The sequence below is a fragment of the Taudactylus pleione genome, unplaced genomic scaffold, assembly GCF_031769625.1.
Source record: "Taudactylus pleione unplaced genomic scaffold, aTauple2 ptg000129l, whole genome shotgun sequence".
Classification (NCBI taxonomy): Eukaryota; Metazoa; Chordata; class Amphibia; order Anura; family Myobatrachidae; genus Taudactylus; species Taudactylus pleione.
In genome coordinates this window covers 13707608-13720375 of record NW_028284531.1, presented here as the reverse complement: position 1 = coordinate 13720375, position 12768 = coordinate 13707608, and the positions used below count along the sequence as shown (strand labels likewise).

At 40.7% G+C, this 12768-nt stretch overlaps 1 protein-coding gene across 1 annotated transcript in view; it reads right to left on the bottom strand.

Annotated features, from left to right (window-relative positions):
* TMC3 (transmembrane channel like 3) overlaps positions 1-11572 on the bottom strand; it is a 56474-nt gene extending 44902 nt beyond the window's left edge. The window contains exons 1-5 of the mRNA XM_088473035.1: positions 11469-11572; positions 10504-10650; positions 10163-10238; positions 1392-1473; positions 860-966 (exon numbers count right to left, since the gene is read on the bottom strand). Coding sequence (XP_088329161.1) covers positions 860-966; positions 1392-1473; positions 10163-10238; positions 10504-10650; positions 11469-11572 — 516 coding nt within the window. The remainder of the gene's footprint in view (positions 1-859; positions 967-1391; positions 1474-10162; positions 10239-10503; positions 10651-11468) is intronic.
* Between the last annotated feature and the right edge of the window lie 1196 nt (positions 11573-12768).

Here is a 12768-nt window from a genome sequence, read left to right as displayed (position 1 = left end):
TTTGGTAATCTTTTTTTTGCGAGTCTGAAACAGACACCCTATTACATTGGGCGAGTTGATTGTTTTCAATGTGAAAACATCTGGATGCGAGTTTGAGAATGGAGAGTTTTAGTAACTCTGTAAAATGCGAGTTTTAGTGAACAGACACCCTATTACATTGGAGAGTTGTGAAAAATTGCGAGTTTAGCACCAAACTCGCAATTTACCAAAACAGACTACCTATTACATTTGGCCCCATGTGTCTGTATTTGCACCTAGACATGTTTTTACTTGTTCCTAGAAACTGACGCTGAGAACCCTTGCATTATCTGTTACACCAGTGTCAAACTGACAAAAAACATCTGCCTGAAAGCAGAAAAATATTATGTCTACAAATCACAAACAGTGACAAGGACCATCACTACAAGGACACAATACAGCAAAAATTATCTGGCCATAGAATAGCTAAGACTAGAATGGGGCTTGCATCTGTCGTAGCTCATGGGGTGTCATAGTTGGTGGTAATGATATATGTCTTATGTCTTTTATGGTGGTTATAAAGTAATGGCCAAGAAGGAATATAATAAATCAGCTTGAGGTTTGTATCAGCAACATGGTTGTATATCATCAGCTAACTTGTGTCTGGGCAGCAGCAAACCGATGTTGACATTTCTGTAGAATATAATGCACATGGCTATCCAAGGTTTTCCCCAAGCGATTCCCAGTAATATCCTCTATTTAAATAATTAGCAGAAGGGTTCAAGAAAACTGGGAATAGATTTTCTTCAGTTGTGCATAAGCAAACTATTGATATAGATTGGGCTGAATTCTACGTTAATGATTAATGTTTGTGTGCAAGCCTTACAGTAACAGCTCATACCTCTGGTAACACCACAAAGGCTCCAGTCAAAATTGTGAGGACAATATTAATTCCAAATAACCATCGTAAAAAGATAAAGTATGAGGCAACACCAGACCCAAAGTGACCTAAAAGTACAAAGATAAAGTTTTAGAGACCTTAGTTTGCGCCAATTTAATTTTAGTTTCCTAAAATTATGAGCTATCGTACTGGGCCTTCTGACTTGTGTGTGTCTTGGCTAGGAATAAGCTGTATGTACTTTCACCTACTGGTTGATTTATGGGAATAATATCTATGCATTAATAATAAGTCAGTTCAGCAAAATGATCTATTGGTTTGAACGTTTCTTTGTTGTTTTACAGCTGTCTCCTTAAATACCCCTATCACGCTTACGTTTGTGGTACTAAAATTTCCCTGGAAAGAATTAGCTGGTACATAAAGTTTGGTTTGTGAGGCTGGCGCTGGGGATAAGTACACATTAAACAAGCAATTATCAATTAATTGATCAAAAATGTAAAAAGTGTTGGCTGTTATCACAATTATATATACTTACTCTCTATCTTCTTTATTCTCATTTCCCATGGAATAAAAAGGACAACAAAGTTGTAAGACAGTCGAATAAATTTTCTCCAAAGCTGTAGAAAGAATAGGAGCTTTAATCAAAAACTTTATTTTTTTTTTTTAATGCTTGGTATCTCTGTTAAATAAGGGTATTAATCGGGATACGGTCAATATCCTGGCAAAGGGGTTTCCAGTGCTTAGAATACCGGTGCCGGAATCCAGACACCTGTCAGAATCCCGGCGCCGGCATCTCAGAGGTAAGTAGCGGGGTTATGGCGAGGGTTAGGGTTATTAATCATAGTGCCAATATGTGTTTAAATTGAGAGCAATTTTATATATTGTATTTATATGGAATTTTTCAGCTAAGAATCTGAACCGCAGGACCTGTCACTATTCATATGGCGTTATTAGCTGTCAGAAGATTCCGCTTATTGACTAAACTTCTTTCCATAACTAACATCTGATGAATGTGACCTTATTTATAAGACTTAAATGGAGTACAGTTATTTTGGAGAATGATCTGTTAACATAGCTGCATGGTGCGGATGAATGACTAAGAGTTTATAAGCTACTTATCAAAAAAGCTTTGGAAGTTTCTAAGGATTGAAACAATAATTATGAAAATTATATACTAAAATAGTTATTGGAAATATCAGGATCCTGTTATATTTGAAACGTCCAAGAAATACATAGACTACATGTGTGTATTGCAATGAGCACACAATTCTGTGAATTAGCAGCTCCACCATTTTGTGAGTGACAGCAATCTCACCCTGTGAGAGTGCTGAATCTGCAGTTAACCCCAGGGTGTGATGGCATACCATATCTGTATTGTGCAAGGAACACGTCCATTAAGGCGTCAGCCTTAATGATCAGAATTTCATTGCTTTTTTAAGTTTGAGTGGCAGAAAATCAATAGGTTTTGAGAAATTTCAGATCATGTCTAAGACGCCTTAACGAGACATGTGAAACTGTAAAGTTTTTTGTCTATGGAATTTCATTGCTCTGTATTAACTATCAGGGTTTGGAGGAGAAAACCGGGCCACCTGCAGGGAAGAAGGGCAACAAAATGGTACATTAGAGCAGGGGGTGGGCTGCAGGAGTGCGGAGCAGTGGCAGCAGCAGGAATTTGGAGCATTGGCAGCAGTGGGACAGTGCACAGGGGCATCAGCAGGTGACAGAGGGGCTTACTGGTGCTGGGCATGCATTTGAGAAAATAAAATCAATAAGACACACATGCATGAATGTATCAGTGAGAACCATCTATGCATCTATGTTAAAAATTTAATATGTGTAAAATAATAAAAAAAAGGACATGGCCACCCACCCAAAGCACAACCAGCCACGGGCTATTCACTGCCAGTACTGGTTTTGAAAATACAGGGGACAAAAAGCTTAGCGGTCACCTGCATTTAGCACAACCAGCATCTGGCTTTTTAGAGCCAGTCCTGGTTGTCAAACTACAGGGAACAAAAGACATAGGGGTCCCCTGTATTTAACACAACCAGCACTGGGCTCAGCCAAACTGGTCCTGGTTTTGGAAATGCAGGGGACAAAAAGCATAGGGGTCCCCTGTATTTTCCATAACCAGCAACAAGCTCTTTCTAGTGGGTGGATAATGCCACAGCCAGGGGAACCCTTTCACAGGGTCCCCCGGCCGAAGCATTAACCCTGACCGCTAGTCAGTCCAGGCCATGGATCCCTGGGGAGCAGAGGACCCCCCCAAAACAGGGGTCCCCCTCTCCAGGGCACCCCAGGCCTAGACTGATAGCCCGGGGCTATCCCCGGCACCCCTGGGCGGTAGGTGCCAGATTGATTGTGTAAAGTGGCTCCTCCCCCTAAAGAACAACCAGCCCCGGGCTTTTCACATCAGGACCTGGTTGTGAAAATACAGGGGACAATTAACATTGGGGTCCTCTGTATTTAATACAACCAGCAATGGACTATTCAGAACCAGTTCTGGTTGCCAAAATACAGGGGACAAATGACATAGGGGTCCCCAGTATTCAGTGCAACCAGGCTGGGGATCTGGGGACCCCCAATAAAGGTGTCCCCCTCTCCAGGTCACTTAAGGCCTAGGCTGATAGCCCAGGGCTATCCTCGGCACCACTGGGCGGTGGGTGCCAGGTTGATTGTGTAATGTGGTGCATTTGAAAAAATATTGTCTTTTGCAGGTAAACTATAGGTCCCAGCAAGCCTCCCCGCATGCTGGTGCTTGGAGAACCACAAGTACCAGCAAGTGGGGCATTTAGGGCACATGTAAAATAAATATTAAAATAAACAGACTACACTGATTTTTTTTAAATAATTTATTTAGTCTGCACTTTCACCTGGAGGGCAGCGACCTTTAAGGTCTTTTATGTGGCCGCCACCACCCCAGGACTTTGGCGTCTTTGCTGATGGACACCAACCCACCAAGGCTTCAGCACCTTCGCCTGGCGGGCACCAACACCACCAGGGCTTTGGCGTCTTTGCCTGGCAGGCACCAACCCGGCAGGGCTTCAACATCTTCGCCTGGGGGGCGGCGGCTTTTAAGCTCTCTTTTGTGGCCACCGCCACAACAGGACTTGGTCGTCTTCACCTGGTGGGCCCCAACTCACCAGGGCTTTGGCATCTTCACCTAGGGCAGGGATGGGGAACCTCAGGCCCGGGGGTCATATAAGGCCTAGTTGGAAAAAAGGTTCCCCACCCCTGACCTAGGGGGTGGCAGCCAATTAGCTCTTTTGCACAGCTGCCATTGGGCTTCAGGTATCCTCTACACCAAGTGGAGGCGTCATTTTTTAAATGGGCTACGCTGTCGAATTTGGCAAAATGGATGGCAGGGACTGTATCTTCTTGTATCCAGGCTCGCCGCCAACACCTGCACAGATGCCGGGCCCGCCGCCGATGTGTCCCACAGCTCACACCACCGTCGCCGCTGCAGCTCCCACCACCGCTGTAGCTTGCAATGATACCGCCACCACCGCCCGCTCCACTGCTCCCGCTGACACCCGCTCCACCGCTGCTTGGTCCTCAGTAAGTAACCTCTGCACTGCCGCCGTGTCCCCGCCACCGCTTCCGCCCACTGCCATTGCCGGGTCACCCCTCCATTAAGTCCCACAAAAGGTAACCATCTTGGTGCACCCAGGTGAAGCCACCACAGTACAACCCCCTGCTGAAAGGCTCCAACTGAGGCTGCACAACAAGTTGAACTCCTTATCTCTATATGGGGCATTTGTGAGGTAATAGTTTAAAAACTGTAACTTTCTCAATTACCTGTACCCCAAAATGCCCTACATTGGAACAAGAGCTACCTAATAAAACAAACCCCAAGTTGCCCCCTACCCTGACTTATGCCTTCCCAAAAATCCCCCATAGATTACAGCACAAAAGTGATCCTAAGAGTGTCAGAAAAAAAATGACAGTTGGAATTTTATTACTCCCAAATCCTCATTTATCTGCCCTTATAATATATATATGTATCTATATATACAGTATATATATATATATATATATATATATATATATATATATATACAGGTGAAGGACCGGCACTCCAGACAAAATGCTGCAGGCCCCGGTGACAATGATAGATGTACAGATAATACAAACAACAGGGATAGCACTCAGAGTCTCCAATAAATTAACAATCCAATGCACAGGTAGTAGCCAACCTTTCAGAGCTCTTAGCTCTTTTATCAAGACTGAGTCTTGATAAAAGAGCTAAGAGCTCTGAAACGCTGGCTACTACTTGTGCATTGGATTGTTAATTTATTGGAGACTCTGAGTGCTATCCCTGTTTGTATTATCTGTATCATATATATATATAGATAGATAGATAGATAGATAGATAGATAGATAGATAGATAGATAGATACCAAAGTCTTGGTCATATGTAATATGGTGGGTTAATATCTTAAATATCTGCACAAACAAAAACTCCAAAAATATTTAACAATCACATTATTTGCTGCATTTTCCACCGATAATGCAGACTTTGCATTTCAGTAAATAACTGCTCTATAAATCAACATAGGAGAGTTAATTAATTTTTACAGAGCCATTTCAAATTTTATTGCGTGACTGAAGCATTTTAATTAAACAAAGAATTAGCCGAGGCTGTTACCGGCTCTGGAATCATCTGGACTGGGATATTTAGTTTGAGAGCTGCTGCTTATTTGTACTAAATACTAGTCAGTAGGCACAATGAACGCTTTATAAATTACACATTGATGGCACTGTACAGAGCCTGGACCTGCACTGATAAAGCATTTTGTTCTGTAATGTGGTATCACTGATGAGGTGAAGGCCATGCTACACACAGATAAAGTGCTTTATAAGCTGTTTAATGTAAAGTTCAAGCTATATAACTTCAAGTGTAAAGCAATCCAAATAATCCAGCTCATGAAAGACATAAATGATTTGCACAATAAATTCTGAGTTAGACATAGGCAATCAAATCAATGCCGCAAATAGTCCCATTGGTTTAGCTGTATGTAATGAATATTTTCAGAAATGTTTATGTTTTTAAGGTTTGCTATATTGGAGATAATTGGTTAAGTGCACAAGGCTAGATTTACAAAGCGTCCTTGTATTTGCATCTTGCTACTTTACAGCAAGCCAGAATGATCTGAACGGTTGATTTTGTTTTTGAGGAAAACCTTGCAAGACAGCAGCAACCCTCAGATCAGATATATTTGCCATTTTAATATATGGTATGCTAATTCTATGTAGCTGTGTGAAATAGAGTTTTAAGGTGCTGGTTTGGGAAGTGCTGTCACCATTGAGGGAATCATGCAGGGCAGGTTGAGGGAATACAATAGGAATGTTCTAGGGATGTGATGTATTTATACAGGTTAATGCAACAAAGATACATATTAAAATTTGAAAATGAAAATGACTTGTTTACTGAGACTCTTCACCAAGTGTCCTTATATAAGATACTTTCCAGCTAATATATTCAAAACATGTTTTCTTTACTTGGGTGCTGTATATTGTGCCAAAAAGTAATAGTAAAAGTAATTGTTTCCCTGATCCAGTCCACTCAACAACTCTTTCAAAACCTGTTTGCACTTTTTTCAACTCTTCAACCTCTGACACTCCTCTAGCAACTTCCTCGCCCACTTCAAACATGTTGCCATCACCACAATATTCAAGGAACTCTTTATTGTCCCAACTGCTCTCTCCAGCTGTTTCCCCATATTTCTATTCCCATTTACCTTTAAACTACTCAAACATCATTTGCACAATCACCTAAACATCTTTCTCTCTGCTCACTCCTTGATGCTCTACAATCAGACTTTTGCCTTCTTCACTGTCCTGAAACTGCTTTTAGTAAAATGACCAACAGACTCCTTGCAGCTAAATCTAATGGACTCTTCTCCATTCTCATCCTCCTTAGCCTCATTGCCACTTTTGACATAGTCGATCTCCTTCAAACTCTTAATTTCTTAGGCCTCCATGACACTGTCCTCTCCTGGTTCTCTTACTACATTCCTGAACACTTCTTCAGTAGCTCCACTTCTACCACATCCTTCCCTCTACTCCCTTCTTTTTGGGCTCCACAAGGATCTGTCCTAAGACCCCTGTTCTTCTCATTTTGCTCCTCTTCTCTAGGTGAACGCATATGCTCCTCTCATCTTTAATGCCACCTCTATGCTGAAGACACAAACCTTCTAACCTTCTTTCTTCTAACCTGTCCTCTCACCTGCTTTTTTTTATCCCGCTTTTCCAACTGCCTCTCTGCCATTTCCACCTCACTGTCCAGCACTACATCAAACTTAAAATAGTCAAAATTAAATTCATCATCCTCCCTCCCATCCCTTCTCATAATCTCCATCAAAGTTGACTACATATTCGACCTACTATTTATCCAAGCCCCTTGCTTTGGTCTCACCCCAAATTCCACTCTCAGCTTCACAAACACATACAGTCCTTCACCATATCCTGCTGCCTACTCCTTGGGAAAATTGACAAAATACTCCCATTCATGTCATCCTCTTTCCCCTAGATTATGGTAACCTCCTACTAGCTGGCCAGCCCCACTAAAGTTTCCTCCCAATAATCCATCATAAATACTTCAGAAAGATTGATCTCTCTCTCTTGCTGATCCACATCCAGTACACCACTTGATAAATCCATCCACTCGATTCACATATCATCCAGAACCCAATTCAAGGTCCTCACATTTAAAGCTTACACCAGGTCCTTCAACCATACATATATCACCCAATCTTGATATAAATCCATTCTTATCCTTTTTCTCCTCCACCTTGGAAAGCACCTTACACTCCCACAGCTAAGACTTCTTCTGTGCTGCTCTCAACTCCCTACCCTGTTTGACCAGGCTCTACCCTAACCTTCACTCCTTTAAGTGTTCCCTCATAACCCATCCACTACACATCCTGATTCATCTTAAACCACTCTGATCATCTGCCAATGTCCCACCTACTCCTCCTGTCTCCTTCTGCTCCCTCCCTTAAGACTGTAAAGTATCACAAGCAGGGCCCTCTGAATCTTATGTCTTATATCTCTCCCCCACATACAACCATCCCTGCGCTGTCTCTAACTGTTTGAGCATTACATGATTTGTATGACTTGTACTTTCTCTGGATTGTATGATTATACTTTCTATGAGAATCTACACGTGTCCTGTCCTGACAGGTACCTGTTTTCACGTGACTTGCACATTCATATTTCTTTTGTTTGATTTATATTATTCTGTGTAATTATTTCCTTGCCTATTTGGTGCTGTGGAACTTGTGATGCCTTAATAAATGTTTTCAATAATAATTATGTGGTTTAAATTTGGTTGTAACGTGAAAATTAATTGCATTTGAACTCATTTATTATTAAACTTATGGTCCAAACACAAATTGTTATTATTATTTATATGGCACCACAAGGGTTCTGCAGTGCCTTCCAAAGTATATAAACAAATGAGTAGAACAAGAGAATAGTGACTTACAGTACAAGACAATGCAGGACAAGTATATAAACATTAATGCAACAGCGGTCATAACCATCAAATAAGAAGTACGGTGCCAGAAGTCAAGGGTTGGGTGCTGAAAGTAATAGTATGGGAAGGAAAAGCCCATGGAGGGCCCAGCTCATGAGAGCTTATATTCTAAAGGGAAGGGGTAAACAGACAGGGGTGACACAGATGGGGTAGATAGGGAGCATGGGTCAGAGAGTTAGTATGAGTGATGGAAGGCTTTGATGAAGAAATGGGTCTTGAGAGCCCATTTGAAGTTTTGCAGAGACGTGAAGAGTCTGACAGGAAGCAATAGAAAATTCCAGAGGTAGGGAGCAGCACATGGAAATTCTTGGGAGGCGGTCCTGGGAGGAAGTAATCAATTGGCATGAGAAGTGGCATTCATTAGTGAAGCAAAGCGAGTGGACAGGTGGGAAAAGGGAGATAAGGTCAAAGATGTTACAGAAAGAAGAATGGGTGAGACCTTTGTAGGTGAGTGTGAGAAGCTTGAATTGCATTTTGAAAGGGAAGGGGAGTCAGTGCAGGCTTGTAGGAGGTGGGGAGAATGATGTAGTATGTTTGGAGAGGAAGATGAGGTGGACAGCAGAATTGAGGACAGATTGGAGTGGAGAGAGGCAGGAGTCAGGGAGGCCAGATAGGAGGAGGTTACAGTAATTCAATTTGGAGATGACCACTGAGTAGATGAGGGTCTTAGTAGTGGAGGGCAGAGGGTCTTAGTGGAGAAAGGGTCTGATCCTGGAAATATTTTTGAGATGGAAACAGCAGGACTGCGAAAGGTACTGAATGTGAGGTTTGAAGGTGAGGGAGGAGTCAAGGATAACTTGAAGAAAGCTCACTTGTGGGCTAGAGGAGATGGTTGTGCAATCAATAGATAATGAAGTTGTGGGAAGTGAGCTTATGCGGGAGGATGTCTTGGACATATTAAGTTTAAGAAAGCGCTGGGACATCCTTTCAAGTGTGCTGGAGCTGTGCTGTGGTATTTAGAAAACAGCATGCTGCACTTTCTCTTCCCTTAAATACACCATTATTAAAGTGTGGAGGTGCACTAAGCCTTTAAGGTTACATTCTCAGAAGTGGAAGTACATCTGCTCATGGTGTATCCCAATGCTGTGCTCAACAAAAGGAGATTGTAGAATCAGCACATTTCAAAACCCATGCAGATGGTGGATACAACCTGTTGCATCTGTGATCTATTTACAGTTTATCAAAATAGCAATTAATACCTGTACAGTTTATAGGCTCTGATGTTGTGTTTCCCTTCCAGTGCACAAAGCACAGTGAAGTACACCAACGGCAGGTGAACCAGCATGCATGACTTAAACTTTCACAACAATAAAAACAGGACTTTTGAGGAAAAATATCTAGATTTACTGTATGAGCTCATAATTGAGAGCTATGAAAAAATTATACTTCTTTCCATCACTCTGCAAAGATAATTAACAATTACTTAATGGGTCAATCCTTTAAAATAGATTGAAGCACTCAGCAATATTGCACTATCACTTCATTTAAACATTTGCCAGCCAATTTCACTTCTATAACAGGTGGGGTGAACCTGATGTAGATAAATTTTGCCTAGAGCATTAATCATGTAGTTCAGGTAATGTATCAGGAGTATCCCTAAATTAAATGACACTCCATTTTCAGGAAACAAGACTATAATTTTTGGTCAAAACCACAAATTAGGGACATTTGTGTAACAAGCTTAGATTAATTGGCAAACAATGCAGAAATAATCTGCATTATTTATGAAATTATTATTATTTTTATTATTATTAATTGTGTCTCACCTCTGCTCCAGCTGCTTGATAACCTCGAGTTCTGGTTAGTCGTCCTTCATACTTCAACACAATCTCTTTAGCTTGTCTGTTGAATAGAGTCACAGTGCATTGATGTTTCCCACTAATTAAATGTTCCAAATCAAGACTTTAAACTGTATTGTTTTTATATGACCTGGTGTTTTCCTTGTAGTGGTAAAAAAGAAAATAATGTGTCTGTTTCTGAGATGAGAAATAATGATGTACTATCAAGTGATTAGATTCATGACTTTACACACTCCACAAACATACAGAGGGGCAGATTAACACTCTAGAGTCAATGATCTACTAAAATTTTAGTAACTTGGACTTACTTGAGAGACCGTAGTTTCTGTCTCATAGGCCATGGTCTACATCGAATATTTGCAATGATTTCCTTCTGTATTTGTATATTCTGAAACATAGTTTCTGGGTCATTATTCTCCTCTTTTCCTTCAGCATTTTCATCATCATCTGAATTACTGCGACCACAAATAAACAAAACATAAATTACACCATTCTGCTTAAAAATATTGAATGGTTGAGTTATTCTTATGTACAAAACTTACAATTTATTAGATTTAGTTAGAGTTATGAGATATATTTCTATGTTTAATATTGTTTGTTCATGTACAGTACAGGCTTTTACTAATCACCAGAAGATTTTTTCTTAAATGTTCATATTTTCCCTTAAATTTTCCTTTGTATTTCATACTTTATGACATATGTAAGGTAAATCTCTATATTATAACTTATGTAGCCACTCCTTCCAAGTGTCATAAATTAAGTCAAAAATAGACATTTATGATAAATACATCACCGTGCTATTTATTTATTTTCAAAATTATGTTTATTTTGATAAACTTTTCAAACGACGTACAATGGAATCAGAAGTCAGGCAGATAAATAAAATAGTATCAGCAGAATAAGCAAATTACTCAAATATTTAACCAAATATAGTATTGTAATAAATAGAAAGCCATAAACTCCAGATAACATTTTAGAAAACGATAACATTGGTGCACTGTGAATCCTATAGATAACTTGCTCTCCAAGGTGCTGAATCCATTAGTAAAAAAAACCCCTAAACTTGATTTATATGAATCATGGAAAGACTAGGAAATTGTGAAAATTGCACCAATTATAATGTTTCCAAACACATTAAACAATGTGTATTTTATATTATATGAGTTACTTTGATATTTCTATAACTTATGTAAAAGCAGATATACAGCAACATGTGCATTCTCAGTATATTTGTAATAAGAGCTTACTGGAAATAAATAAATATATTGCTTACCTTTGTGGTGGGACTCTGTAGATTCCAGTATTCCTCCGGACACTTTTGTATCTCTTCATTGACTTGGTCGGCTTCAGTGCTGCAGACACACTCACTGTTGTCATTGTGGTACAAACCTTCCCCTGCCAGGAGGAGCTGATCTCTGTGCTTAGTAGATTATTCTCCTCCTGTTTTATTGCCTTTAACGCCTCCCCACCACTGTGACAGAGCTGCAAGCTAGGAGTCTGTAGTGTCAGGCTTCATAGCTGTATGTAAGACAGCAATTAACTTGTGCAGCTTATTTTGTTTTAAAACAGATGCTCGTATGCAATGCTTGATTTCTCACATTTTATTATGATCATAAACTTATAAATATCGTATTGACTGAGAGGTAAAGATATCTCTGTCTCAGAGAATTGAGAGTATTATAAAACTTGGAACTGGAAATATTCCCCAATTTATAGTCAGCTAACAAACTGAAATTGTTTATTATGATGAACTAAGAAGTTTATGTATCAAGGCATGTGTGGAGAAAAGAGTGGAACATTTGCACATTTTTTGCTTATGGATAGAGGAAGAGTGAGATTGGGAGAAAGTGGGCGCCATGGGGTAATAATATTAGTAATTACCAGTGGTGGCTCCAGAGGTGGGGCTGCAGCGCAGTCCAATATTCAAATAAGGGAGCCACACCAACTGCCAGTGAGTCCTGGTTGGTGATGTTTGGCAGTGTTTGGAAGGGCAGTTGGTGTGCCTCATGCCCCACCTCATGGAGCCACCACTGGTAATTACCATGCAGTGTGTTTTGCAGCTGGTTCCCCTCACCCTGCGGCAAAATACTCTGTCACCAGTGCTTCATTTTCGTTAGCAGAGCGGCATTATGTGTAGGAATTTTATTATTATACTAGTAGTTTTAGGCCTGTCTTGAGTCCAGGTCCATCTTTACTCAGCCCCATTCCACCTCTGTCCTCCACCACGATACCTGCCTCCGCCCCATCCTGCTATACTTACTGTGCTGGGTTATGTTCTCCTGCTGTATCATGTCTCCGACGCCAGCAGTGAGAGCCATTGGGAGCCCACAGAAATGTCAGAAAAATGCAGTAATACTATATGTATAGGTATGGTACCACTCTACTCTTAAAACAAAATGCACTCTGGGCATGTTTCAGAGTCGCATGCAGACGTGGCCGCAGCTGTATCTTTTGCCACAGTTGCACATGCGTCTTCTGCTAATGCAGCGGCTGATTTATTTAATACTGAGACACTCACCTGCAGCATCTTATGGCAGTGCATTTCCATCTAAGTGCATCTTTAGACACACCAT